Consider the following 27,559-nt stretch of genomic DNA (forward strand, 5'->3'; position numbering starts at 1 on the left):
GTATTTTTTATTTTGAATTTCTTAGAAATAATAAAGCTGTCATACAACTTTATACAATTCTTCGCCTGCCAGAGAGTTTTTAGTGTTGGCCAGCCACCTGGCAACGCTTCAGTTCTGTCAGTTTGTTGATGTTTGGCCTGTGTGACTGAGCAGTGGAAACCTGCAGGATTGCAGCAAGGTGGGCATCAGATAGTTGTGTTCGGTATTTTGACTTGTATTCATTGTGGGGGAAAAAGTGATGCTGCCTCTATGGCTGCCTCTGCCTGGCAACCAATGATGCTACCTCCATGACTGACTCTGCCCGGCAACTAGTGGTGGTATCTCCCTCTCCCCCAGCCATTTGGAGCTGCGGGGGATGGTGCCTGTAATTGAGATTGCTGGCAGCCTGTCTGCATGCATCTCTCCTCCCTGGGCCTCAGTGGGGAGGTTCTCAGGTCGCAGATGGCCTGCAGGCCGCGATTTTGAGACCCCTGCATTATATTTTTGAATATTCTTACAACTTTAATGATATAAGGTGCTGATAACAACAAAAGACAAGAATGTTTAAAACTATATGAATTTTATCATAGACTCATAGATATTTGCTTTGGTGAGGCTTTAGGCCCCAGCACTCCATTGGGATACGCTGAAGTGGGCTCCTGTGCTGTGGCCGAGTCCTAGTGAAATCAGTGGGGGTCTGCATAAGCACAGAAGTCCATGCTAGTGGATCCCGAAGCAGGACTGCGGTCTTATTGGTATTTCAAATTTTCAATTTTAGGTTAAAATTCCAAAATCTTGCTTGGCTTGGTTTCTAAAAAGCAAGAAGTAACCATCTTTCACAAAATGGTTTATTGTGCTACAGAACAGTGCATCCTGTTACAGTTAAATGTGTAGAGTAATAACAGTGTGTAACTCAAAGATGAAGATCCGCATTTGTTGTTGTTAATTGTGATTGCTTGAATGTAACTAAGGATCAGCAAAATGTCTCTGTGTAAGCATTACCATCACCGTTATGCATGATTTTGGCATCAAAGAAGCTTTTAATAAGCAGAAAATGTAGGAGTAAGGAAGTCAGGGAGCTGTGGCATAAACTGTATTTTGGAAAACTTAGTAGCATCGAGGGAATAGAGGAAGCGGGGGAAAGATGATGTGTTCGAGAGAGTAACTAGGATAATAAAAAACAGTTTGCTACCACACTCGTCTTTAACTAACTTATTTACTGTGGCCATTAGAATGGATGGTGGTTAAAAAACTGTTGTCTTCTCTTTTATTGTAGTTCCTTTATGCCACTTACATTGCTCCTTCTGCCAGCATGGATATTGGACTGCAACAGGATAAGAAAAATGAGATTTATCAGAAAATTGAGCCACCTTATGAGGATCTTTTTGACCCAGCAGAAGAATATATCCTCACCCTTCTGCTGGTACCATGGATGAAAATGGTGGAAGTAGACAAATGCATTTATGGAAAGGTAACTTATATAGGGCCAGCTAGTGAGTGCCCTTTATTCTGTCCCTTGATCATCCCCATTCCAGTTACTGGGCTTGAGTGAGTGCAGGTACTGCTCCCTCAGTGTTCCTCATAAGGGAAAGAATGGGGCCATTGCTGCAGTTCCCCTCTGCACTGACCCCTGGAGTGAGTAGGACACATTGTGGAGAGCAGGCTACTCCGTTCTGTAGATGCAACCTGCACTGTTCTCTAATGAACTGGACCAGTCTGCTCTGGGAGGGAATGTAACTTCCTGAGGCACAGGCTTTCCCTGTGGGATGGTGTGCTCTGTGCGGTCTCATAATCACACCATTGACTAAAGGTCACCTTTGATTTTACTTAGCATGAGTGGTCAAGGAGTCATTTTTTTTACCATGAAGAGATAATAAGCAGAGTTGTCAGAGTGTCATTATAATGACCCTAAGTCAAGACTAACTGCCTCAAACATGTCTTAGTGCTTAGAATTAGTTGTGGCTAATGCTTAGAGTAAGAGGAAATATTGTACAACAGACAAGGAGTGTTTGCCTGAAACACTCTACCATGTAAGCACGTGGTGAGTCTCCTGTGAAAGAATTGAGTGTATTCTGCAGGCTTATTGAGGCAGCCTGCTCAGTGTCCAATCCAGATATGAGGTGGGAGTGGCTCTCTAGACAGAGGATCTAAAGTAAGGGCTGGGCGATCCTGAGGGAGAAACTGTAAGAACAGCAAAGCCAGAAGAGAAAGTTGGAAATTCCAGTTTTGCTTCTTACAAAAAAATCAGAACAAGAAGTAATTAGGCAAGGCTGTGTGTTCTGACTGTATTCTGTATGTGGACTTTGTTTAAGAGTATGTTGGGAAATGCAACTGCTCACAAGCGGTTACAAAAATTAGGACCAAGTTTTGCTCTCAGATTCATAAAGTGTATCTGTGGATTAGGTGAGAAGGGGCAGTGATCCGTTTAATGGGAATGGGAATCTGGAAACCTGGGTTCTGATCCTCGTAGTTTCACTATAATCTTGGGTTAAGTGGCCTTCTTTTATTATATGTAAAGAAAAGAGCATTACATAATAACACCTCCATAGATGAGGGTATATTTGTTAATATTAGTAAAGCACTTTGAGATCTTTTATTGGAAATCACTATAGCAGTGAAAAGTATTATTATTATTATTATATTCTCTCTACATGCATGAACAGCTATGAGCATGCCACACATATGGGGAGACCAGGATATCAAGGTTGAAGACGGACAGGCCTGAGAACAGAATTTTGCCATGCTGTACATTTTATGCCATAATCTCTTCTCTTTCTAAGCTTTGTCACGAGAAAGATATTTCAACTACATTCTTAGTGATCTACAGAATATGCTATCAAGTATCAGAGGGGTAGCCGTGTTAGTCTGTATCCACAAAAACAACGCTGTAATTGGCCAACCCATTCATTAGTATGAAATTCCACTTAGACTTTGCCAGACTAATGTTATACTAAGCATTACACCTTTTGCAAACATTATTAACACTTAACATATACTGAGAATAGCAGCTCCTCTGACCAAGTGGTTTCATTGTAAAGCATAATTCTTAATATTTTTTATTAAAAGAGGGATGACATTTTCTGAACATTCTTTTAACATATTGTTTTAATCTAAAACCTTCTATGATTGCTTTATGTTAATTTCATGCATGCAGCCTACAATGTCTCTGTTAGTGATATAATGAGAAACTTTTATCACCCTTTCTGCACAGGTGGTGTTTTGCTTTGCTGTTGTATGGTTGTGCATAAACTTTTCAAATGTCAATACTCTAATAACAGAAGAGAGCTGGGCAGATGCGTAAAAAAATATAGGGCCTGATACTGTTGAGTCCAGCAAAAAGGAGAAGACATATTCCTTAGGGTGGACAGAACAGCACATGCTCTGGAAAGCTCTGTGCTGCTCCTCTCAGACTATGCCCTCTTGATCCAATCCACTCTTCAGTAACTTAGTTCTCCTTCTACGAAAGATCCAGCTTTGCTACTTCTTTAGGGAGAGGAGACTCCCTGTGTCCTCTTTCCCAACTTGCTTGGCAACACAGAACAGTTCATTTAGTCCATAGAAAACAAGATATTTCAACCAGCAATAAAAAAGAGGCTTAAATCATACATTTGAGGCATGGTCAAAATATCTTTTATAAAAACCCAAACACCAAATCAAACCTTTTTCATTATGGTGTCTCATCACACTTCTATCAATTCTCTCTTTAATCTTTGTACAAAATGGTCTGAAATTATTTTTCAACTTGTTTTATTATTACATATTATTTCTCAAAAAACAAAACCCAACAACGAAGAAACGGAAAAGGGTTTTCCAGCAGTAGAACAGAGTTAGATTGTAGCCCGTGGATGTTCAGATATACAAGGCTGAGTATGGTATGAGTGTCTAGATAGATGTTAATTTGGAAATATCGTCTTTTCTCTTTCATATAAGCTCTTCCATAATTAAGACCATGGTGGGGGAAGTCTGTCTGTGATGGATTACTGCACCACTACAACCTGTAGGTCCAAGTTTGGTAAATGTCCAGTTGCCACATTTGAACATTCCAACCAACACATAGATGCATAAAACAGTTACTTATGCACCTAATTGCTGATCTGAGCATACAAATGCAAGATTACTGTTGTTGTTGTTGTTAAGCACCATATATGTGCATGGGGCTACACAGATTAAAAAATACCACTCAAATCTTTGCCCTGAACAATTTACAGTCAAAAGGCACCAACTGACACAATATGGAACAAAACAGGAAAAGCACAGAATAGTTGTCTTATAGCTTTAATATTTATTGGTTGGATTCTCTATTGAGGTGCTCATGTTTCAAAACTGGTGATGAGCATCATTTCCTAGTGAGTGCTAAAGTTCTAAGAACTGGATTGCTGCTTCTCAGTGGCTCTCATAGGGATGCAACTTGCAGTGATTTTTTTTTCTTCTAAACATCTGTCTCATTATTGGCAAGGGTGTTTCTTTTCTACCCACTGTCATTGGCAAGTTGCCTGCCCAGCTCTCCATCTTTCTATAATATGTACTTTGGGAATGACATAAGATATTATTTTTATTAGGTGGAGCTGGTGGAAGAAAGTCGACAGCTGGACTCAGTGTACTTTAGAAAGCTACAGTCTTTGCATCAAGAGAGTGTTTCCAAGAAGGATGAGGTAAGACAAGCACCTACTAACAAAAACAAACTTGATTTCTATCTCAGAGGCTTAACACTTTATGTATCAGCAATGAAAGGAGACTGTGAGCAGGTTTGATGGACCAACAGTGCTGTTCACTAGTATTAATTTTCAAATGAATGCTTGACAGCCATCATTGTTTTAATTATGGTTCCAATTCTGCTCTCAGTTACATCAGTATCTGGGCCTGATTCCACCTCCATTGAAGTCAATGGTCTGACTTCTACTGACTTCAGTGGGAGGTGGATTGGGCCCTAAATATTGAGGAAATCCTTTGATTTCAGTTGAGTGACTGGTTTATTTAAGGATAGAATCTGGCCCAATATGTTTAAAATAAAGCCGATGACAAACCTTAGTGATATATGCAACTTATTTCCTTAGGAATCGGGAAGTTTTTATATCAAGACAGATTCTTCTCCTTTTCAGCAGTGGTAATAATCTCTGTGTAGCAGCATCATTCCTTGTCTGCTTGGTTATGACAGAGCAGTGTTTCCTGTAACAGGAGAAAAAGTGACTGCATGACAGCAATTAGCAACAACAGAAGAGAAGGAATTAAAAACAATACAGAGGGATTAATGGAGGATTATTAGATTGTCCAGGTTATAGAGGTAGAAGACTTCTTTATATAATTGAAATTGTTTCTTCTGTTAGAGTGTTGCTCCTGAAGTCAGTCCCCTACCTCAGCCTGATGTTCTCCGAGAAGGACAGGTCTTAAGTGAAGTCCCTGAGGAATACAGAGATTGTAGCCTTCATGACCTGATCCACAATGGACTGGAGTTAGAACAGTTCCGACTCTTTCTTGAAGAGCATTCAGCAGTGTATGTTTGTTGTTTTTCAATAATTTCTGCACTCAAAATGCCCATTGTCTTTTATGGGATTTTTGGCATGTAAGGGTTACAGGATTGCAATCTATCCATTTTTTTTTTTGAGAATTATATGTATGCATTAAAATGAGAATTTTGTTCAGACATCAGAATGGCAGTCTCAGCTGTTTGCTAGGAATAAATCTCCTGTGATGAAATCATTTGTGGTCAAATGCTGCCTGCATATGTCCCAGGGCCATTTAAAGGCATGCGCCCAACACAGACTTTGATCTATAATGAATTAAACCTTCTTTTTTTGGTAGAACAATTTGAATCTATTTTTTTTTCAAATTGAAGGCTCAGAATGACAAATATATACACACAGAATTTGGGCACACAGCTATCACAAGTGTGTAAGCAACTGCAGTTTTGGTTCATGTAGTTAACACAGTTAAATACACCATCATAGTAACTGCATGTGTAATTTATGCATGCACACACAAATTTTCAAAATTTGAGCCTACATATGTAAAATAAAGATTTCAACAGAAGTAAATGCGGGGTTTGCGCCTAACTTCCCTATATCTTCCCACATTAGTCCCCATATTTTTAACATTCCAGAAAATTGCAAAAGTACTCAGTTCTTAAGTAACTGCTGAAAATAGTTAAAATATTTCCTTTTTTCAACCTTCCAATCCCTTTTTACACTCATCCATTTCTTTAAATTAGGTTCCCCTAAACTAATGCTGAGGGTGTTGTCTACTCGTCCAGGGTAAACGGTAATATAATTATAGACTAGCATAGAGCAAAAGAGTCAAAAATGCCTAAGTGACAGGTGCAGAGCTTTGTGGAGAAAAGGCATTCTGTTTCATGGAGGATTTTGAGATTTTAAACTATGGTTTTGTTCTGATTTGGAAGCTTTAGGGCCCCTGGCTCTGAGGAAGTCTACCTAGCAAGCTGCCCCATAGCCGCAGACCCTGGAAGCCCTGTGGTCCCCAACTCTGAGGCAGTCTGCATAGTGGGCTGCCAAGGAACTGGGTGGGAGAACTGCTAGGAAACGAGGCAGTGTTCCAGCTGAACGTTTTTTGAAACTGAACTGTCTCCGTTATACATTCCAATTTGGACAAATCGGCAAATTCCAGTGAAACGTTGTTGTTAGAATTTTTCCAACCAGCTCTACTAAGGAGACTAAGTCCTAGTAGGACTTAAACTCCAAAGTACCCAAGAGACTTTTGACAATGAGACTTCAGTTTTTAAGTCAATTAGATACTTTTGTAAATTTTACCCATGAGCTAATACCTCAAAAAATGAAACAAAAGTCAGCAAATATTTATTAGAACAAGAAATTAAAGTGGTTTGGCTGGATCTCCCTCTGCATGTTTCACTTTCTGCAAATATTCTAGCAAACAAGTTTACTGTCAGGAATGTTCACAGAAACACCAAATTTTAAAAGAGAATAATCATAGAAAGTGAATTTGGAAGTGTGAGTATTGTAAATATTTCTCTTCTCCAATGAAGGAACAAAACCAGTATCATGTAACCTGTGTGTCCAATCAAGATTATCCCGTTAAAAAGCTGGAATTTTTAATATCAAATACTCATATTGAACTAATTATGAGCAATTTACAGACCAGGAATTTTATGTAGAAATTATTCATCTTTTAATATGGATAATAAAATAGTTGAGGAAATAGGAATTTATTAATAGATGATTCAAAAAGAGCACAAGAGGCAAATTCATCAAAGAAATTATTTGGTCTGGTCCACTGTAGACTGAGACTTCAAGGCATTCCCTTTCTACATCTGATTGTTGAACAAGTGGCATAGTCGTTCTCATGTTAGCTTATTTCTCATCTAGTAGGGAACAACCGAGGCAAAAAGTCTATCCCTGATAGAGCATGCAAGATCTGGACACTTGATTCCACTTCTGTTAATTGTAATTAAAATAATAACTTGTTAGAATTCTAATGAAAATGACATCAACATGGAATAATGAAGAATATTCTCATTGATTTCTTTGTAGCATGGATCTCATGTGTTGGACAGATATTGAACAATTCAGAAGGATGCTCCACAAGGAAAAAGAAAAAAGAGAGGAAAAATCTAAAGATATTAAAAACAAGTACCTAAATAAAAAATACTTCTTTGGACCCAATAGTCCAGCTACAAAAGAACAACAAGACCAGGTATCAGTATATAAAACAATATTTATACACAGCTGTCACAGTTCTGGCAGATCTCCCCCTGCTGGACACGCTTCAGGCTGCTGTGGTTGGGTCCCAGATACTGGCCATAAAGGCTTTAAGCTTCCTGAGTCAGAATAGGCTCCTCCACCATCTCTTTGTGTATCTCTGGCACATTTTCTGGGCAAGATCTCTGTCTGTTACCCTTTTCAGAGTAACAGCCGTGTTAGTCTGTATTCGCAAAAAGAAAAGGAGTACTTGTGGCACCTTAGAGACTAACCAATTTATTTGAGCATGAGCTTTCGTGAGCTACAGCTCACTTCATCGGATGCATGCCGTGGAAACTGCAGCAGACTTTATATATACTCAGAGAATATGAAACAATACCTCCTCCCACCCCACTGTCCTGCTGGTAATAGCTTATCTAAAGTGATCATCAGGTGGGCCATTTCCTTTGTGCTGGAAATGGCCCACCTGATGATCACTTTAGATAAGCTATTACCAGCAGGACAGTGGGGTGGGAGGAGGTATTGTTTCATATTCTCTGAGTATATATAAAGTCTGCTGCAGTTTCCACGGCATGCATCCGATGAAGTGAGCTGTAGCTCACGAAAGCTCATGCTCAAATAAATTGGTTAGTCTCTAAGGTGCCACAAGTACTCCTTTTCTTTTTGTCTGTTACCCCTTTGCATAAATGGGACTTCAAGGTCCAGCTGCCCGAGTCCCCCAGGACCAGTGCTGAGCCCACATAGACACCCCAGTTGCTTAAACACACCCTTTCCCAGAGATCCACTTTGTGGGCACTCAAACTTACAGTTCACCTCCTTTGGGACTCATGATGGTGGAAGCAGACAGACACACAGACCTTGAAAGGTTCCAAAAGTAATCACTCTTTCCTGTAGATAGCTAAAGAATTATACATTTTTAGACAAATCAATAAAATGCCTTTACACATTTCCCTGCCTCAGTTTACTCACCAATCTTGACTGTTCTTTGGGTTTAGGTCATAGTCATCTTGGGTGTCCAGGATTCCTCTTCTCCATATGGCTTCTCCTCTGAATCACTGAGTCTCTCTCTGACCCCTTCAGACAATGCCTTTTTGCTCTCTACAGTGGTTGTTGAAAGACCCTTTATCTTATAGTTTCCAGTCCCCTTTGTCAGGTAATCAAAATCCCTCACCAGGTGAGCTGTTGACTATTTACTCCCTCCCCCCACTAGGAGCAGTAGCCATCTTTGTCCATGGGTACACCATTTAAATGGAGGATCACCAGAGTTCAACAACCCTCTATTGTTAGCCCACTGCCAGGTGCAAGAATGTCTCTTGTCACCTCCTGTGGGTGTTAACTCAATATGAGGCAAAAGACAGAAGATAAGGCAAATAAGCCCCACATTAGAAATAGAGTTTGCAGTCTGACCCAGATTCACATAGAGAGACTCCAGCTTCAAATAGAATTCATCAGCTGTCTGCAGATTCCTGAAATCATCACAATAACAATTATACAAATACATGTCTTTATTCCAGCAGAACTTTGCGTTGACTGAGAGGTGTCCACTTTAATTAGCTGTCACTTGATGAATACCCAGTTTATTTTTCTAACAGATTATTTAATTGCGATTTATTTTTGTATTTTTGGTATTCCTAGCACAGAGGTGGGCAAACTTTTTGGCCCAAGGGCCACATCAGCGTTGCAAAACAGTATGGAGGGCCAGGTAGGGAAGGCTGTGCCTCCCCAAACAGCCTGGCCTCTGCCCCCTCTCACTTCCCGCCCCCTGACTGCTCCCCTCAGAATCCCCCACCCATTCAACCCCCCCTGCTCCTTGTCCCCTGACTGCCCCCTCCTGGGACCCTCATCCCTAACTATCCCCCCCAGGACCCCACTCCCTATCCAACCTCCCCTGCCCCCCCCCTCCTGGACCTCCTGGGACCCCACCCCCTGTCCAACCCCCCCGTCCCCTGACCACCACCTCCCGGGTTTTTGGGTGATGTGTGTGAGACCCTCCTCAACTCAGGGAAGGTATTTTATACAGTTTCAAATCGTTTGTGCCCCAAGGCCTTTGAACTAGGTCAGGCTATTCCTCAGGGGTCGAAACTTGAAAAAGACTTGCTACCTGCATAGTTTCATTATTGGGAATTTGTGTTAATTTCTCCCATTGACTTTAGTTCCTGCAGGAGCCATTCCTTATCTGACCCATTTAGCCAGGAATGCAGTCACTAGCCAGCCCATATAGATACACTTAATATTTATAAAGCTAACACAATAGTCTTTGAATGTTCCATGTTTCCATAACATTGCATCTATCACAAGGGATAAGTAACATTTGCCCATACACAAAAGAGCTTCTCTAATCTGTTATTGTATTTGGATTGTTTAGCTAATGCAGTCAGGTGGAGGCTGGGGACGCATACTTCATGATCGACTTTCCGCAGCAGTTCTGCTAGAAATTCAAAAATACGTCCAGATGAGGCTAGAAAAAAAGTGGCTGCCACTGTTCCTGGCAAAAGAACAATCTGGGGCACGTAGAAAAACAAAGGTAATGTTTCAGATATGGCCCATCCCAGTACTGTTTTCATGCTGAGATGTAGCTTACTGCTAGGGTAAGATGGTGCAGAAAAATGACAGTCAATCATAGCTCATATTGAATTTAAACTGAAGGGAAGTGACTTGTGCATACAGCTTGCAGTGTTAAGTTGATGCCTGCGAATGAGGTTTTTTTCCCTCTAATAGCCCAATCCTGCTGATGGCCTCGTTAGCCACTGAAGCTGAAGAAGGCAGTTGATGCTGCCTTCACAGCCAGCCAATATAGGGAAAAGTTGGATCTTTGCATCAGAGTTCACCCTCTCTACTCCCCCACCACACATAGTCACACCCAGAAGAAATCCAGCTCCACAGAAAAGAGTTGGAGGGATGCTCAGGGAGACAAGAGCACAAACAAATGAGCTGGTTTCCCACACTTTGCTACTCCTGTTTCTCACGCTGCCCATGTCCTCCCACCTGAAGCTGTATCACCTACAGGAGTTACTCCAGGCCTTCTGCAGAGCTGCCAAGTGGGAAGACTGGCTGGCTTCAGGCCTGGCTTCTGACTGGTTACATTAAAGAATGATCAATTAAATTACACATGAGTGTTCAGAGTAGGGAGAGCTTTTCTCCTGCTGGCACAGCGTCCTCTAGCTTTTTTGCTATGGGCATAGCTTCCACCTCACTGACTTTTATGGCAGTGTAGCTAGGATGGGATCTATGAGTGGTAGGGGGAATTACACTGCTGCTGAGAATAGCAAAAAATCCTGTTTTTAGCAGACACACACAAACTGAATGGAGAGTTTGTATTGTACTGATTGAGGCAAAACCTGCCGTTTCCAACCAGGCACTGAAGTCATTCAAATCAGACATGTAACTTAGTTTTAATTTTTTTTTAACATAAAGACGTTTCAAAGGGCTTACAAAAATTTGGGCAGATTGGATCGTCCATCTCTCTATTTGTTGATTTAGAGCACTGGACACTTTTCACGAATCTGTATTTTGTAGGTTTTTAAGTAAGCCAAATTATTTTATTTGCAAGACTATGATTTGTAACAATCATAGGAGCTTTGGTCTTTTTCTACCTCCATTTATGTTTCCTTACTATGTTCCCTATCTTATCACAAAGTGAAAGGATAAAAAGGTCCTTTAAAGCTGGGATTCTCAACCTTTTTCTTTCCTAGCCCCCCCACCCATCAACATACTATAAAAACTCCAGGCCCAGCAGTGGGCGGGGGTTTCAGATCTCTTGGCTTCAGCCACTGGTATGGGGAGGTGGGAGGCCTCAGAGCTTTAGCCCTGAGAGGCTCAGGGGTTCAGTCATGGGCGGGGGCTCTGGGATCTGGATTTCAGCCCCTGGGTTGGGGGGGCTGGGGTTTCAGCTGTGGGAGGGAGGAACCGCTTGTGGCTTTTGTCCTACAGCTCTGCATCCGGTTTCAGCCCCTCAGGGGGTGCTGAGGCTCGGGGCTTCAGCCCCGTGGCTCTGCTCCTGGCTTCAGCCCCGTGGAGGTGCCAGGGCTTGCCTTCAGTCCCGCAACTCTGATCCTGACTTCAGGCCTACAGAGGGCGCCAGGGCTTATGGCTTTAGCCCCGGGCTCCACTCCCAGTTTCAGCCCCATAAGGGGCACCGGGGCTTGGGGTGCCCAGCTTCAGCCCCATAGGAGATGCTGGGCTCGGGGCTTTAGAATCTGGTTGAGAACAGCTGCTTTAGTGTTTATTTAGTGGAATTGAAACCAGATGACATTCTCCATCCATCTTCATAATTCAGGGTGACCAAACATGCTGCGTTTGACCATGCAGCTCTTATTCAGAGAATCTTCCCTTGATTTAGGTGGGTGTTTTGGCTGCAAAGGGGCTGCCTGATCAAATCTACCTTTTCTGAAGCAGATGACTTAAAAACTGGGAGCATTTTATATCCAAACCCATTATAGCCTGCACATTAAACAAGAAGAATTTATTACTTGGCATATGAACATACTGATAATCTTGTGTTCAGCCACAGATAAGGGACATAGCTGAAGATCTCCTAATCCAGAGAAATGAGAAGAAGATTGGGTCCTGGAAGGCAAGTAAAGTATGTTATGTCTCTTTTCCCTGGTATTCCTTTGTTTCCCTATTGAAGCCTGGAGACTTCTTCATTGTTTCCCTGCTTTACATATCTAGGCCCAAGTTCACTGCTGGCATTTGTAGGTGTAATTACATTGACTTCAGTGGAGTTGTACTTGCTGACATTAGTGATTAATTTGGCCGCCAACTGGATGGGACTTCCAGCAATACTTGTACTAGCCAGAGGGGTCGCTCTGGAGCAATTCAGGTCTCTCCCCAGGGATTGTGCAGCAGTCTGAACTCCCCTGAGACTCATAATTGGTACTGGATTTTTAATGCACGTTCATCTGTATTTTCCATGCAGTGGACTTATTGGGACAAGCTGTTCATTCCAGCATCTGGTAGTTTATTTATTATTGAGAGTGGATTACATGCAGACACAAAAGAGAATGTGAAGTATGCAGCAGAATGGGCAAGTTTAATCATATCACACAGTATCCGTTTCATTTAGAATTGTATTTTAACCTTACAGCGCTAAGATAATATCGATTTTAAACATCTTAAACCTCAGTCATCTGACATTTCAGGAGACTTTTGCCAGTTTTTTTCCCCTTGAAGAGCAGTGAACTCTTTGTGGTTGCCAACGTGCAAGTTGTATACATTTATTCAGTCTACATTTTATTGTCTGTTGAATTCAAACTAGAGACCAGGTCACCATTACCGCTGCAGACCACTAGATAGAAAGAAATCCAAAGTGCAGGTGGGTTCTGTTAACTGGGTTTTCACCTGGTACCTGTGTTTAGGGAAATAGTTATTTGCAGCATCTCACTTAGGGCTGTGCTTTTGTCACATCTCATCATATAAGCAGGATGCATTTGATTATTTTTTCACTCCCATCTCCCAGCACTTAACCAATTCCTGATCACAGTGATCACACCACTCTGAATGGAAGCAGCTTTAGCATGTGAGGGAGGACTATAGTAAAATGATTCTTTTGAGTCAAATTTAACTAATTTTCTCTTAAACCAAGCTGATTTTTGGGTCACCACTACCCATCTCCACTGGAAGAGAAGTACAGCCCAGCTGCCTGTGCTGCAGATTGTATATAGCTACTGCATGAGGAAAGCAATATGGTATCTCAGCCCTTAGGTGACAACAGCATGCATGGTGGTCACAAAGTCGGCATCCAGAAGAGATGGTTGCAACCTCCTTCCGAGCTGAGGATGAGAAAAAGCCAGTCTAGCTGCTGTTGTCCTGAATATTCTAGTAGCAGTTGAGGGGCAAACCAGAAGTCCAGACTGTGAATCCAGTCAGCCAGTGATGAGCACATCATCTTAGACTTAGGGATTTATATTACTCCTGCCATATCATCCAGTTTCTTCCCCCACCCAATATCATTTGGTCTGTGTTATGCAGGAGATCAGGCTAAATGATCATAATAGTCTTCATTGGCCTTAAAATCTATGAATCCCCTCAGTCTTATCTGGATTATGACTCACCCAGCTTGCCCTCAGCCAAACATTAAGGGCTTGTCTTCTCTACGGGGAAGATCAATGCTGCTGCAGTCAATGCAGTGGGTGTTGATTTAGAAGGTCTTGTGAAAACCCAATAAATCGATGGCACAGTGCTCTCCAGTTGACTCCGGTACTCCAGCTCCCCGAGAAGAGTAAGATAAGTCGACTGGAGAGTGTCTCCTGTCGATGCAGCGTAGTGAAGACACTGCGGTAAGTTGACCTAAGCTATGTCGACTCCAGCAACATTATTCACGTAGCTAGAGTAGAGTAACATAGGTAGACAACCCTGGTAGTGTAGACAAACCCTAAGTAATGCATGTAGCAGTTTTGGACAGTCAGAAGGCATGGAGGAGTACAACGGGGTATCATCAGTGCACTTAAGGCACCACAGTCCTTGCTTCCTTACTAACCCTCCTAGAAGCTCATACACAGGTTAAACAAGAGGGGCGACAAGCTGGAATCTTGCAGAACTTCAGGATCAAGGAGCAGTTGCCCCACCAACTCTAAGAGTGCTCATCAGTGTTACAATAAAGCCAGTCCCCAGAGCAGCCCCAACCATCCTTGTTATGGCTGCAGTTGAGCTAACAAAAGCTCATGAGCAGAGGTGTCAAAAGAGTTGAAGCTAGTCATCATCTTGATGAGTTGGGGTTATTTTCTCCTGTTTGCTCTGGGGTTTTTATACAGTTATTTAACTAGAGAATCAAGCACAGCCCAGAATAGTAACATCAACAGTCTACAGATGGGGAAACTTAGGCAGAAAGGCTAAGGGACTTGACCAAAGACAGTCAGAGTCTGTATCAGGGACGGTATTAGCAAGCAAGAGTGCTCTCAGTGCTGTCCTTAGTTACTAAGCTGTGCTGCCTCTGATTCTATTGAATTGCGCTCTTGGTGGCCCAAAGCCACGCTGGTTGCTCAGCAGAGGAACCCACTCGATGGCACCCAGATGGCTGGCAGCCAGGAGGGAGCTTGTAACGGCACTAACATCACCAGTAGCAGCCTCGGCAGCATTTCCAGCCCTGATTCTGTCTGTGGCTTTCCGAAACTTTGAGGGACTTGTTATAGTTCCCACAGTGCCCAAAAGTTAGGCTGGGTGACTGTAGCAGGGGACTGTGTATAACCTGTGATTTTATTTTACTATTAAGAGAAACCATTGACAGACTTTCAGCTCCAGCTTTCACGTTACATTTCCAAGGCTATTTGCAACAAAAAATATTCCTCTACCCCTTGCTTGCTAGCCATGGGACATTACTCCCTCCCTTTAGATCCTCATGGATTGTATACTGATGTTATAGGGTAGTTTTCAGTCATCCATCTGATAACAGCGAGGAATTGCTTGGCTTATTGTACAAGAATAATAGTAAAGCATGAGAATTGTGAGCTCAGTAAAGAAGGACTGAGGGTTGATTTCCATTCTAAACTTCATGTCAAATGAACTTCTGCATAAATTGTCTTTCTTTCTCTATCCCCTCTGGCTTTTCTTTTCGCTCACCCTTTCATGCGCTCTGTTTCACTGTCTATTTTGAAGCATGAAGATTCCCAAAATGTCTTGATGACTTTAAATCACATTTTACTATTCGTGGAATTCATTCCAGAAACAGCAAACTCTCCAGCTTCTGTTGGTGATCATGGCAACACTTTTCAAAACTGGTTTTGTTAGTGAGGTCCATGTCAAAAGCATTTTGGAGTTTTTAGCAATGTGGTTTGTTTGTTCTTTTCTCTTAGTTGCTGTTGTTTGTTTGTAGAAAACTCAAACTGTTCCCTGAAACATAGCTTGTTGCCATAATTAATAGCAATGGCTGTTTCCATTTCCTCTCTCGTCCCTCCTTTCCAAAAAATGTTGTCCCAACCAACCAACCACACAAAGAAAGAAAGAAAAGAAAAGAAAAGAAAAGAAAGATTGCCAAGTTCTATTGTATCCTTGTCATAAACTACTGAAAGTTAGGGTCAGTGCAAAGATAAGAATCAGACAGTTTACCCTAACTAATGCTTTTGTTATTGCTTTTTGAAACAGTTTATTCAGTGCATTTTTTTCCTTTTGACAGCATGTGGACAATAAGTGGGTTTCTTCATCTAGAGAAATAATCATGTTCCGTAAAGCGCTGCTGAATCCAATAACAGCATTACAATTTCAGCGCTTTGTGTCTTTGAAAGGAGATTTACTGGAGAATGGAGTGCTCTTCTGGCAAGAGGTTCAGAAATATAAGGTATGGTGCCATAATGTGAGCAGGGGAATATCATGTAGATTTAAAAGTATATATCCATTAACATACTTCAGGAGACTTTTAACTATAGTGCCTTGATGCAATTTACTGTCAACATCAATGCCACCTGGTTCATTTTAAATTAATTGAGAATTTCATACCCATATTCCTTTGTGCTTATATACATTATAGAATCCTATTGACCTTTACAGGGATATTGTCAATTAACTCATGCCCAAAATTTTATTATTATTTATATGTTGAGCATTGATGTGCTCTGTGCTGTACAAAACACAGTGGGCATTCTTAAAATGTTTATTCAGGTTATAGATAAATTCCACTAGTATTATCCATTGTAAGTAAAGGGAATACTAATTTTATACACAATATGTACACAATTTTACAAAGGGTAAGTGTTCAGGAAAGATGCAGTCTGAGTTGTCATCATCCTCTCGTTCTCCCAAACTAGTCATGTCTCCTTTGGCCCAGATCCTCCACTGCAGTAGATCAGCGTAGCTCTATTGACTTTAATGGAACTGCACCAGAGTATTAGCAGGAAGTAAGTCATGCCTGTGTTCAGGAGAGCACAAGGACTAGTTTGTTGGGGAAGAGTCAACATGATTTTTGTAAGGGAAATCATGCCTCACCAATATACTAGAATTCTTTGAGGGGGTCAACAAGCATGTGGACAAGGGGGATCCAATGGATATAATGTACTTAGATTTTCAGAAAGCCTTTGATAAGCCTTTGACCCTCACCAAAGGCTCTTAGGTAAAGTGAGCTGTCATGGGATAAGAGGGAAGGTCCTCTCATGGATCACTAACTGGTTAAAAGATAGGAAACAAAGGGCAGGAATAAATGGTCAGTTTTCAGAATAGAGAGAGGTAAATAGTGGTGTCCCCCAGAGGTCTGTACTGGGACCAGTGCTATTCAACATATTCATAAGTGGTCTGGAAAAAGGGTTGAACAGTGAGGCAGCAAAATTTGCAGATGATACAAAACTACTCAAGATAGTGAAGTCCAAAGCAGCTACAGGGGGGTGGGATAGCTCAGTGGTTTGAGCATTGGCCTGCTAAACCCAGGTTTGTGAGTTCAATCCTTGAGGGGCCCATTTAGGGATCTGGGGCAAAAATTGGAGTTTGGTCCTGCTTTGAGCAGGGGGTTGGACTAGATGACCTCCTGAGGTCCCTTCCAATCCTGATATTCTATGATCTCACAAAACTGGGTGACTGGGCAACAAAATAGCAGATGAAATTCCGTGTTGATAAATGCAAAGTAATGCACATTGGAAAACATAATCCCAACTATACATATAAAATGACGTGGGCTAAATTAGCTGTTCCCACTCAAGAAAGAGATCTTGGAGTCATTGTGGATAGTTCTCTGCAAACATCCACTAAATGTGCAGCGGCAGTCAAACAAGCAAACAGAATGTTGGGAATCATTAAGACAGGGATAGATGATAAGACAGAAAATATCATATTGCCTCTATATAAATCCATGATTCGCCCATATCTTGCATGCAGATATTGGAATTGGAAAAGGTTCAGAAAAGGGCACCAAAAATGATTAGGGGTATACAACAGCTTCTGTATGAGGAGAGATTAATAAGACTGGGACTTTTCAACTTGGAAAAGAGATGACTAAAGGGGGATATGATAGAGGTCTGTAAAATCATGAATGGTGTGGTGAGAGAAAATAGGGAAGTGTTATTTACTCCTCATAACACAAGAACTAGGGGTCACCAAATAAAATTAATAGGTAGCGGGTTTAAAACAAACAAAAGGAAGTATTTCTTCACACAAAGCACAGTCAACCTGTGGAACTCTTTGCTAGAGGATGTTGTGAAGGCCAAGACTATAACAGGGTTCAAAAAAGAACTAGGTAAGTTCATGGAGGATAGGTCCATCAATGGCTGTTAGCCAGGATGGGCAGGGATGGTATCCCTAGCCCCTGTTTACCAGAAACTGGGAATGGGCGACAGGGGATGGATCACTTGGTAAGTACCTGTTTTGTTCATTCCCTCTGGGGCACCTGGCATTAGCCACTGGTCAGAAGACAGGACACTGGGCTAGATGGACCTTTGGTCTGACCCAGTATGGCTGTTCTTATGACTACGACAATGCCTGGCCCCTACACATAGGCTGCAGAGAGTGGGGAAGGCTGCTGTGATCAATTAATGTGATCAATGATTATTATTATTTATCATTCATCCCATATTGCAGTAAGAGATGGAGACCTCAGTCAGGATTGGGGCCCAGTGGTTCCAGGCACTGTATGAACACAAACACTAAAGACAGTCCCAAGTAGGAGTAACAAACAAATGGAAGGGCTGGCAGGAGGGAGGATGAGGATAATAGTGTAAGAATATGTGGTTGCTTGGGCAAGCTATGAGCTTAATTTGCATGTTTCAAGGTTTATTTAAAAAATAAATAATAGCTATAAATAAATGAGATACTAATGATACCAGTAATCATTGCTGGCCACCTGCTTAGCCATCATAAATACAAGTTAACACATGAATAATGCTGCCACCACAGAAAAGCAGAGCTGGCTCATCAGGCTTTGAAATTACTGAACCGTAAGTGCTTCCCAAGGCCACTGGTTCCGAAGGCACAGCAGAACTGAGACTCTAGCTAAGGCTATGAGATGGTGATTCACTTGTTACTCCAGAACTGGGAGTAGCGCTGAGAGGCCAAAACCCACACACAAATGACTGAGGTTTATGTTGGTTTGTGGTTCTCCCGAGCTACATTATGGAGAAAAGTGGGCTCCAATTTGAAGTGTTTTCTCTGTGGACATATTCTATGAAGAAAGCTATTGTTTTACCCTCCATTTATGTTAATTTTATTTATTTTCCTATCTAACAAAGAAAAGTACAATCTGACCATAATTATACATGCACACAATTTGGCAGAGTTGGCAGCTGCTGCTCTTCATAGATGCCAAGGACTAGACGAGCAGGCGCGTTGCAGGTCAGGATGTACCATAGGACCATTGCCAAAAAGCTGTGTGCAGAACTTTGCATAGTGCCTGCCTGCAGTGCCTGGATCATATTGTGCCATTGGTTTTCAAACAGAACTCCCTGTGAGAGTTGACGTCTGCAGTGCTCCTTACCACCTGGCAGATTGGTAGGATATTTTTGGGCAACTAAAAGATAATAAATAAGAAGAAATGACTTTTAAAATAAATATTAGACCGTAGGATTTTTTTTCTGTCTGCTACACTATGTTCTGCCTCTTATCTTTCCTTTTATATCCTATGGCTTGTTTCTCTTTCCTCTATGATTTATTTGATATTTTTTACATCCTAAATTAATAAGAAAAGGCATAATATTATTGTAGGATATGATGAATATGGTTTTCTATTGTCCTTTCAAACATGCATTTATCTTTTCTCATTGTAATTGTTATCATCTTTGCCTTTCACACCATTAAAAAGTATTAATAATAAAAACAAAACAGTTCTCTGAATTATGAAATATCTTTTAAAAACAATGGGGTTTAATTTCCTTTCAGATTAAAGATCAAGTTGCAAAACAAATTCTTCTATCAAAAGTTAACCCAAATTCTTGAGCTCAATCAGATCTGCTCCCACAGGTTCTCTAGAGTGCTCACTGCATCTTAATAGAGATATTTAAGGAACTGTGATAAACTCATAATACTATGGAAAGTTAGGAATTCTGCATAGAAGGAAAATGCATATCAAAGGATTTGAAGGCAGTTCTTCATAACATTTTCTCATAGGTTAATGCTGCCACTGCACTTCGTCAGAGCTTGACTACACAGCACTTGCTTTCAGTCACAGGTTTTATCAGAATTATAGGATCATAGGAATGAGACCCTTGCAAGTGAATTCCTGTTCTCCATGTTTTAGTGCTGTGTCCACTCTACTTTTAATAATCCCAAGCCATGGGACTTTGGGAAACTATAAAACAATCCTGAAGATCTCAGTGTCAGGAAGGTTTCAGAGTAACAGCCGTGTTAGTCTGTATTCGCAAAAAGAAAAGGAGTACTTGTGGCACCTTAGAGACTAACCAATTTATTAGAGCATAAGCTTTCGTGAGCCTAAATTGTTCCCTTTCTTAATTTCATGCCATTTCTCCTGGTTAGAGCTCCTTATACCATCCTGAGTCATTCTTATCTCACTGTTTGTAGGGAGTCTCCTTGTCCCCTTTAGTTATGAGTCACCATAGCCTTTTTTGGAAATCAGTCCTTCTCACGCCTTCGTGTTTGGAACTACCTTACTTTTGTCAATAACATGCTGACATTGAATCTAGAATATCAAGTGCACAGCTTCACCAGAAGCACATTCAGGGACTATCACGTCTGCTCAATGACTATGAATACAACCCAGGATGTCATTGGCCTTTTATGGTGTCATTTGTTGTTAAAAAAGTCAATGCAAGAATTCTGTTGCATCTTAGTTAAGGGGGTGTGTGTGTGTATGATCAGTGGTGCAAGTAAGCCGGTACGGTCAGGTACACTGTACCATTAAGATATTTATTGCTGGTACACCATACCAGAAAGACACATTCGGTATCTGCTGAACACCCAGGGCTGTCTCAGGAACCACAGCGGCGAAAGGAGCAGAACATGGGGCTGCTGGGTTGCCCCACGCCAGCAGCTCCTCTGGCACGGCTGTACCATCCCCGGTCCCGGCCCCCAGCTCTTCCACACAGCTGTATCTCCTTTCTGGGGTCTGTATAGCCCTGCCAGAGAACAGGGCTGCGGGCGGGGATGGGGGCGGTACAGCTGCGCTGTAGGAGCTGCTGGCGTGGGACCACCTGGCAGCCCCACATTCTGCTCCTTTTGCCACTGTGGTTCCTGGGAAAGCCTTGCAGTTCAGTGGATACCGATTTCTGTCCATGGATATCCACATCCACAAGTATAAATTTGTATTCATGCAGGGCTCTAGTCATAGAACATTTTTTGTGAGGCACGGGCGACTGGCGGGAGGGGCACAAAGGGTCAAGTGACCCTCCCTAGGCCTGTGGTTGGGAGAGGAAGGGGCTAGAAGGCCAGCGCCTCTCCTCTTCCAGTCATGCTGCCTGAGACACTGCCCAGTGCAGTGCAGCAGCTGCCTGGGAGAGCCAGGCACTCTTCCAGGCAGCTGCTGTGCTGCACCGGGCAGCATCCGGGAGTGGCTCTGGGGCCTGGCTGCCAGGAAGAGCAGCCGAATTACAGAAGGAGCCGGTGCAGTGGGAGGACAGAGCCTTCCTCCCAGGTAATGGGGGATGGGGAGAGCACAGTGGCCCCGGGCTGGGAACAGGGCAGGGAGGAGGTCACATGGGAGGTCGTGTGTGGGGGTCACGTGAGGAGGTCGCATGCCCCCCTTTAGCTGGTGCCCCACTTTGTGTCCCTCCCATGAGTCGTCATATCGGTAAGAGTTAAAATCTACTTGCACCACTGTGTGTCATAATTATTTGCATATAACTGATCTTTACAAAAGCTAAGCAATCTGAGTAAGGACTGAATGACTAGTTACTGATGAATAATACATTCACTGTATGCTGCATTTTCCACTGTTCAGGATTTGTGCCATTCTCACTGTGATGATGCCACTATCCAGAATAAGATCACAGCTATCATCAACTGCTTTATTAATTCCACCATCCCACCAGCTCTGCAAATTGACATCCCACCGGAGCAAGCTCAGAAGATTATAGAGCACAGGAGAGAACTAGGGCCATATGTATTTAGAGAGGCACAGGTAAGACGATGGGGATGGGTGAGGAGAAAAGTATCAGATTTGGTTAGAGATGTTGTGCCTGATCTTTAGAGATGGTCTCTGTTATTATGGGCACAATTTTGGGCCCAGAAATCATTGTGGGCACAAAGTTGCTGTCATTATATGAATTGTTATCCTGAAAAATAAAGGGTCAAGATGTGGGAGAGACCTCTGAATATTGTTAATCACCAATACACTGTATAATCTTTTTCAGCTGGTTTTACCATGGGAAGGGGTGATCAGCCCTGCATTAGGAGTTCTTGCTTTAGACCTACTACTCCATTTTACTGAATTGCTTGATGTGAATAGTTAAAATGTAGGGACCAAATTTTGTGGTTTGAGGAACCACTTAAGTAGATACAAAAAATGTTACGGACATTAGCAAAACACAAAGGCAGCTTATAACTTACTGAAAATGCTGCCTTTTCTTTTTCCTTTTCTTCAGAAGGTCTGTGTAATAGGAACAGGCTGTGAACAGGTTTTTTCTCTCTCTGCTCATTCTGCTGCACAGACCAAATAAGGTCATTTGTAAACCCACACTTTTTACCTTCTATGGTCATTACCTTTTATACTTCTATTCCTCAAAACCATGTAGCTGTGCCTTTTCCCACCAAATTCCTACCCCTTTTTAAAAAATCTATTAATGCAAATCCACAAAACATTCAGATCATGAGGTGAATGATTTGGAAGACAGGAGGATTCATACAGATCATAAGATAAGGGAAGATGCTGATTTAAGGGCCCAACTTGTATAGAATGCAGCAAAGTCCAGAAATACAGCGTGGGACTAATGGAAGAATTTGGCACAACGATATGACTGACATTCTTATCAAATATCACTATTAAGCACATTGACCTCAATTTTGTAAAGTGGTGAGCGCCCTCAACTCCCACTGAAGTCAAGTGACAATACAGGACTTTCAGCAATATCATGCCTTAGTACAATGTGTTAGTAGAATGTATTGCTCTCTGATTGCTTTTTTTTTATTGTTTTTCTTATTCCAGTTCAAAAAAGACCCCATGAGAGATTATATCATTTAAAAATTATCCAAGATTTGCTCATAGATCTCTAATGTGGTTTAAGAGCTTTTCCAGAGGAAAAAAAAAAAAAAAAAAAAAAATTCCTTTCTCTTAAGGAGGGCAAAAAAACAAAGCTGTCTCCCTGATGAACAGAATATTTGGAATACTTAAGCAGAAGAATGGTGTAAAAAGCAATCCAAGTGGTGAATATTTTATAAAGAATACTTGTAAAATTGATGGATGTTTTCATTAATGTAAACAATTGTTTACGGAAATATAAAAAAGAGTGTCTTTTAACTGTGTTTTAGGAATATTTCTCACCAGTAACAAACATACTGATGAGAAGCATGTGCAGAGCAAAGCTAGACTGAAATGTCAAGAGACAATACGTGGGAGGAAACGTGCTGTGTACTAAAAAGGAAATAGTTATTGCATTGTTATGGTAAACTACATTTACTTTTTACAGTACACTCTGTTTTCTTAACATAGTCATGTTATGCTTCCTTTTCTTTCTGCTCAGATGACTATTTTTGCTCTTCTGTTTAAATTTTGGCCAAAATTTTGTGAATTTAGAAGCAATTTGGCAGATGAGAAAATTTTGCCTACTTTGGAGCGAAAAAAGGAAAAGAAGAGACAAAAAGTGAAAAGAAAAACAACAGAGGAAAGACTTGCACTCGTAAAGGTGAGAAGCTGAAATACCATAAACACATTTTTCAGCAAACAAGAGTAAAACATTCAAATATTCCCTCTATGGGCCATGAGAAGACTCCCATTGACTTCAATTGGCTTTGGATCAGGCCCTAAATGTCTTTTGTTAGAATACAGGCTTCAGATACAATTCAGTCCTTGGAGAATTAGGCTCCAGTCCTGCAAACACTCACGCATATGCTTAAATTGTGTGCTTAAAGATAAGTCCATGGGTAAGTGTTTGCAGGATTGGGACATTTGTTCTCCCTCTCATTTTAAATAGGGTGGAAATATATTTCTGTTCATCTCTTGTGGTGAGGGAAAAAGTAAAAACATGAAAGGCTAAATTTTCAAACGGACCTGCATGTGCTGCATACGTAAAACTGTCAGTTGCACATGGAATTGCATTAGAACACGCTGTCATTGTCAGTAGACCATGCTTAGCTGTTTACTATCAGGCCACAAATTATATTTAAAATCAACATGTTTCTTTGCATATGTAATAAAAAGCACTTTTAGATTATTCAAACAAAGATTTTGAAATGCCAATACAAGATTCTCTCCTTATCCTCTTTGTTTATTTTTTGCATTTCCCTAAGCGCTGACAATGACATTATCAGTCTACTCACTTTCACTTTTGTTAGTGGGTAGTTTCTAATTTGTCTGAGTTGTTAGTTTCTCATGCAGTAGTGTTTGGGATGCAGCTACTACAGGGGAATGTTTGTGAAGCTGTTTATCTTGAAATTTTGTTTTTAAAATATGGAAAAAATTCTGTTGATATTTTGTGTGATGAAAGGTTGCGTTTACAAAATCTAAATGTTGGGCCAACTGTGATACGTGTGTGTCCCTTTAAGAGCAAATAAATTATTACACCTGCAAGCCTTCTAATTAGCACTTATATAGCACTGTACGTATTCAAAATACCGTACAAACAGGTGCTCAGATACTGTAGTGATGTGAACTATATGAGTAGCTAGATAGGTAGAGACATTAACTAATAAATCCTCACAACAGCCTGGGAGATCATGTAACTATTATTATCCCCTTTTAGAAAGGGAAACAGAGACACAGAAATGCTGTGGCTTTCCCAAGGCCACACAGCTGTCAGTGTCAAGCCAAGACCGAAACCCCCAGCTCGTGCTCATTGCTCCAGAGCACATCTTCTCCCTACTGAAATGCCTGCATGGGCATGGATAAAGAGTGCAACATTTATGGGTAGTGCATGTTTGTGTCTTCACCTCGGTAAAAACAGACTTTTCCTTCTCTCTAGTTTCTTTCTTTTTTTTGAAGACTATTGTTTGAATGGAGTTTGGAGCAACAAAGCTGAAACTCCCTAGCCCTTATATAGCACAAAGAAAGTCCCGTGTAGAAGAGGAGATTGTTATGGAGTAAGGAAAAGTTGATGCCTGTGCAAAATCTTTTCTTTACATTATTTGAATATTTTAATATTCTGTGTATGTGCCAGTCAGCGTTAGGGGAAAATCCAGCTCCTTCATCTGTGGCTGTTGATGGCCCTGTGGCAGTGAATCCAATGTAGAGGGGCTGGACACAGGGGAGCTATACACGGGTTGCATCATCTCTGTCCAGTGCAGAGTCCAGCTCTATGCACAGTCCCTGGGTGGCAATGTGCTGGGTTGTGTGGGCGTGAGGTGAAGGTTGCCCATAGCAGGGCCAGAGGATTCACTCACATACCAGTATTTCAGCTATTGGGCTGAAGTAGCTGTTGTGAAGGTCGCAAGCTTGAGGGAGGCTGTTCTCCCCCCTCCCTTTCTGCACATCTACCCATGGCCAAACCCAGCAATTCATCCTGGGCTTTGAGCTATGGATTTGCTCCTGGGTAAGGCATTAGGCTATACATGCTCCATTCCTTATTCCTATTTGCATTAGTCACTCTATAAATTGCTCTTATGACAATATTTCTGCATAAGCAGCTGCACTTCACTTACAGAAAGAGCTTTTGCAATCTTAACCAGAAAAGCACCCAAAGCCTGACTGAAAAGTTGCAATTAGTTTTAGTTTAAATCTGTGCTCATCCTTCCCTTGCCCTCCACCAAGAGAGGACAATCCCCCGTGCCAGGGTTTGACTTTTCCTTCTCTTTAGCCGCTTGGCACAAATGTAGGTTACTAAATAGATCCTGCTAAGTGCTAAGCTTCTCTTATCCAAGGAAGTTGAGGGTGCTCAGTATCTAGCAGAAACAGGATCTTTAAATTTTAGACCATAAAGCTTTAACTATTTTTTTAAAGCAGTTTCTTGGAAGATGTAAGTTAGTCAGTCACTATTTTATAAAACCTTTCAGTTCTTTGGTGGATAGGAAAATTACTTAACTTTAATTTCCAAGATTTTATGGTATGTTAGGACAATTAGGGGAGGAAGATAAATAAAATGTTATGAAAATTCCAAGGAATGTAGGAAACAGAAAATCCAAGGTTAGAGGAAGAGACGATCTATTACATGAATGGATTGCTGCTGTTGAACCGATTTCTGCTTTAAAATCCTGCAGTGGGTGACTTGTTGACCAAGTGGTACTACTTTGTGCCAGTGCAACATACGGTCATTAGTGTGTTAGATCAGCATGACAGGTGTCAGAGCAGCAGCCGTGTCAGTCTCTATCCGCAAAGAGAACAGGAGGACTTGGGGCACCTTAGAGACTAACCAATTTATTCGAGCATGAGCTTTCGTGAGCTACAGCTCACTTCATTGGATGCATACTGTGGAAAGTACAGAAGATCTTTTTATACACACAAAGCATGAAAAAATGGGTGTTTACCACTACAAAAGGTTTTCTCTCCCCCCACCCCACTCTCCTGCTGGTAATAGCTTATCTAAAGTGATCACTCTCCTTACAATGTGTATGATAATCCAGTTGGGCCATTTCCAGCACAAATCCAGGTTTTCTCCCCCTCCCCCCCCCCCCCCCCCCACAAACCCACTCTCCTGTTGATCACTCTCCTTACAACGTGTATGATAATCAAGGTGGGCCATTTCCAGCACAAATCCAGGGTTTAACAAGAACGTCTTGGGGGGGGGGGGGGAGGAAAAAATAAGGGGAAATAGTCATTGCATAATGACTTAGCCACTCCCAGTCTCATTTGCAAATTGGATACAATTAACTTAGGCTTGAATAGAGACTGGGAGTGGCTAAGTCATTATGCAAGGTAACCTATTTCCCCTTGTTTTTTCCTACCCCCCCCCAGACGGTCTTGTTAAACCCTGGATTTATGCTGGAAGTGGCCCACCTTGATTATCATACACATTGTAAGGAGAGTGATCACTTTAGATAAGCTATTACCAGCAGGAGAATGGGGTGGGGGGAGAGAAAACCTTTTGTAGTGGTAAACACCCATTTTTTCATGCTTTGTGTATATAAAAAGATCTTCTATACTTTCCACAGTATACATTCGATGAAGTGAGCTGTAGCTCACGAAAGCTTATGCTCAAATAAATTGGTTAGTCTCTAAGGTGCCACAAGTACTCCTTTTCTTTTTGCGAATACAGACTAACACGGCTGTTACTCTGAAACCTGTCATCATCCAAAAACTCTCACAAATCCCCCATTCCCAGTTTAAAGAATAGGAAGTATAAAATTTGTACTCAAGGTTATATTGTGTCTCTGTCCAATCAACGGAGAGTTTGAGGGTTCAGGAGGTCCTGCTTTGGGATGGAAGATAAAATTCGTGCTGGAGGGGCAGCTCAGGACCCTGTTGGGCAGTGTTTTAGGAGCTCTGGTCAGTTGGATGGTGAGGAGAATGAGGGAAGTATAGAGGAAAGATGCTCTTCTGTGGCAGGTAATTGGAAGATATTGGTCCTTTTGCCGGCTCTGTCATCTCTGCTGCATGACCATGGGCAAGCCATTTAACCTCTCTTGCTCAGTTGTGCCATCTGCAAAATAGGGGTAACACTTGCCTCACAGGATTGTCGTGAGAGTTAATTAATCAATGTTTGTAAAGGACTTTGAGTTCCTCAGATGGAAGGTTCAAATGCAAAGCATTATTATGACATCAGAAAAACATTCACAGTGAGGGTTTTTACCAAGGGTTGTGGTAGATGCTCCATCACTGAAAATGTTTAAATTGAGAATGGATGTTTTTCTAAATAATCTGCTCTAGTTCACCCAGACCTATTGGACTTAAAGCAGGAATTATTCAGGGAAGTTCTGTGACCTGTTTATGCAGGTGGTCAGACTAGATAATCACAACAGTCCCTTCT

The 27,559-nt window shown here is 41.6% G+C and overlaps 1 protein-coding gene across 1 annotated transcript in view; it reads left to right on the plus strand.

Moving 5' to 3' along the window:
• The window catches only part of RGS22 (regulator of G protein signaling 22), a 90,486-nt gene that overhangs the window by 55,513 nt on the left and 7,414 nt on the right, over nt 1-27,559 (plus strand). The window contains exons 14-22 of the mRNA XM_073330455.2: nt 1,256-1,450; nt 4,539-4,631; nt 5,304-5,470; nt 7,479-7,641; nt 10,012-10,170; nt 12,151-12,219; nt 15,757-15,918; nt 21,448-21,627; nt 23,186-23,347. Of these exons, the coding sequence (XP_073186556.1) occupies nt 1,256-1,450; nt 4,539-4,631; nt 5,304-5,470; nt 7,479-7,641; nt 10,012-10,170; nt 12,151-12,219; nt 15,757-15,918; nt 21,448-21,627; nt 23,186-23,347 (1,350 nt within the window). The remainder of the gene's footprint in view (nt 1-1,255; nt 1,451-4,538; nt 4,632-5,303; nt 5,471-7,478; nt 7,642-10,011; nt 10,171-12,150; nt 12,220-15,756; nt 15,919-21,447; nt 21,628-23,185; nt 23,348-27,559) is intronic.

Source organism: Lepidochelys kempii, chromosome 2 (genome assembly GCF_965140285.1).
Source record: "Lepidochelys kempii isolate rLepKem1 chromosome 2, rLepKem1.hap1, whole genome shotgun sequence".
Taxonomy (NCBI): Eukaryota; Metazoa; Chordata; order Testudines; family Cheloniidae; genus Lepidochelys; species Lepidochelys kempii.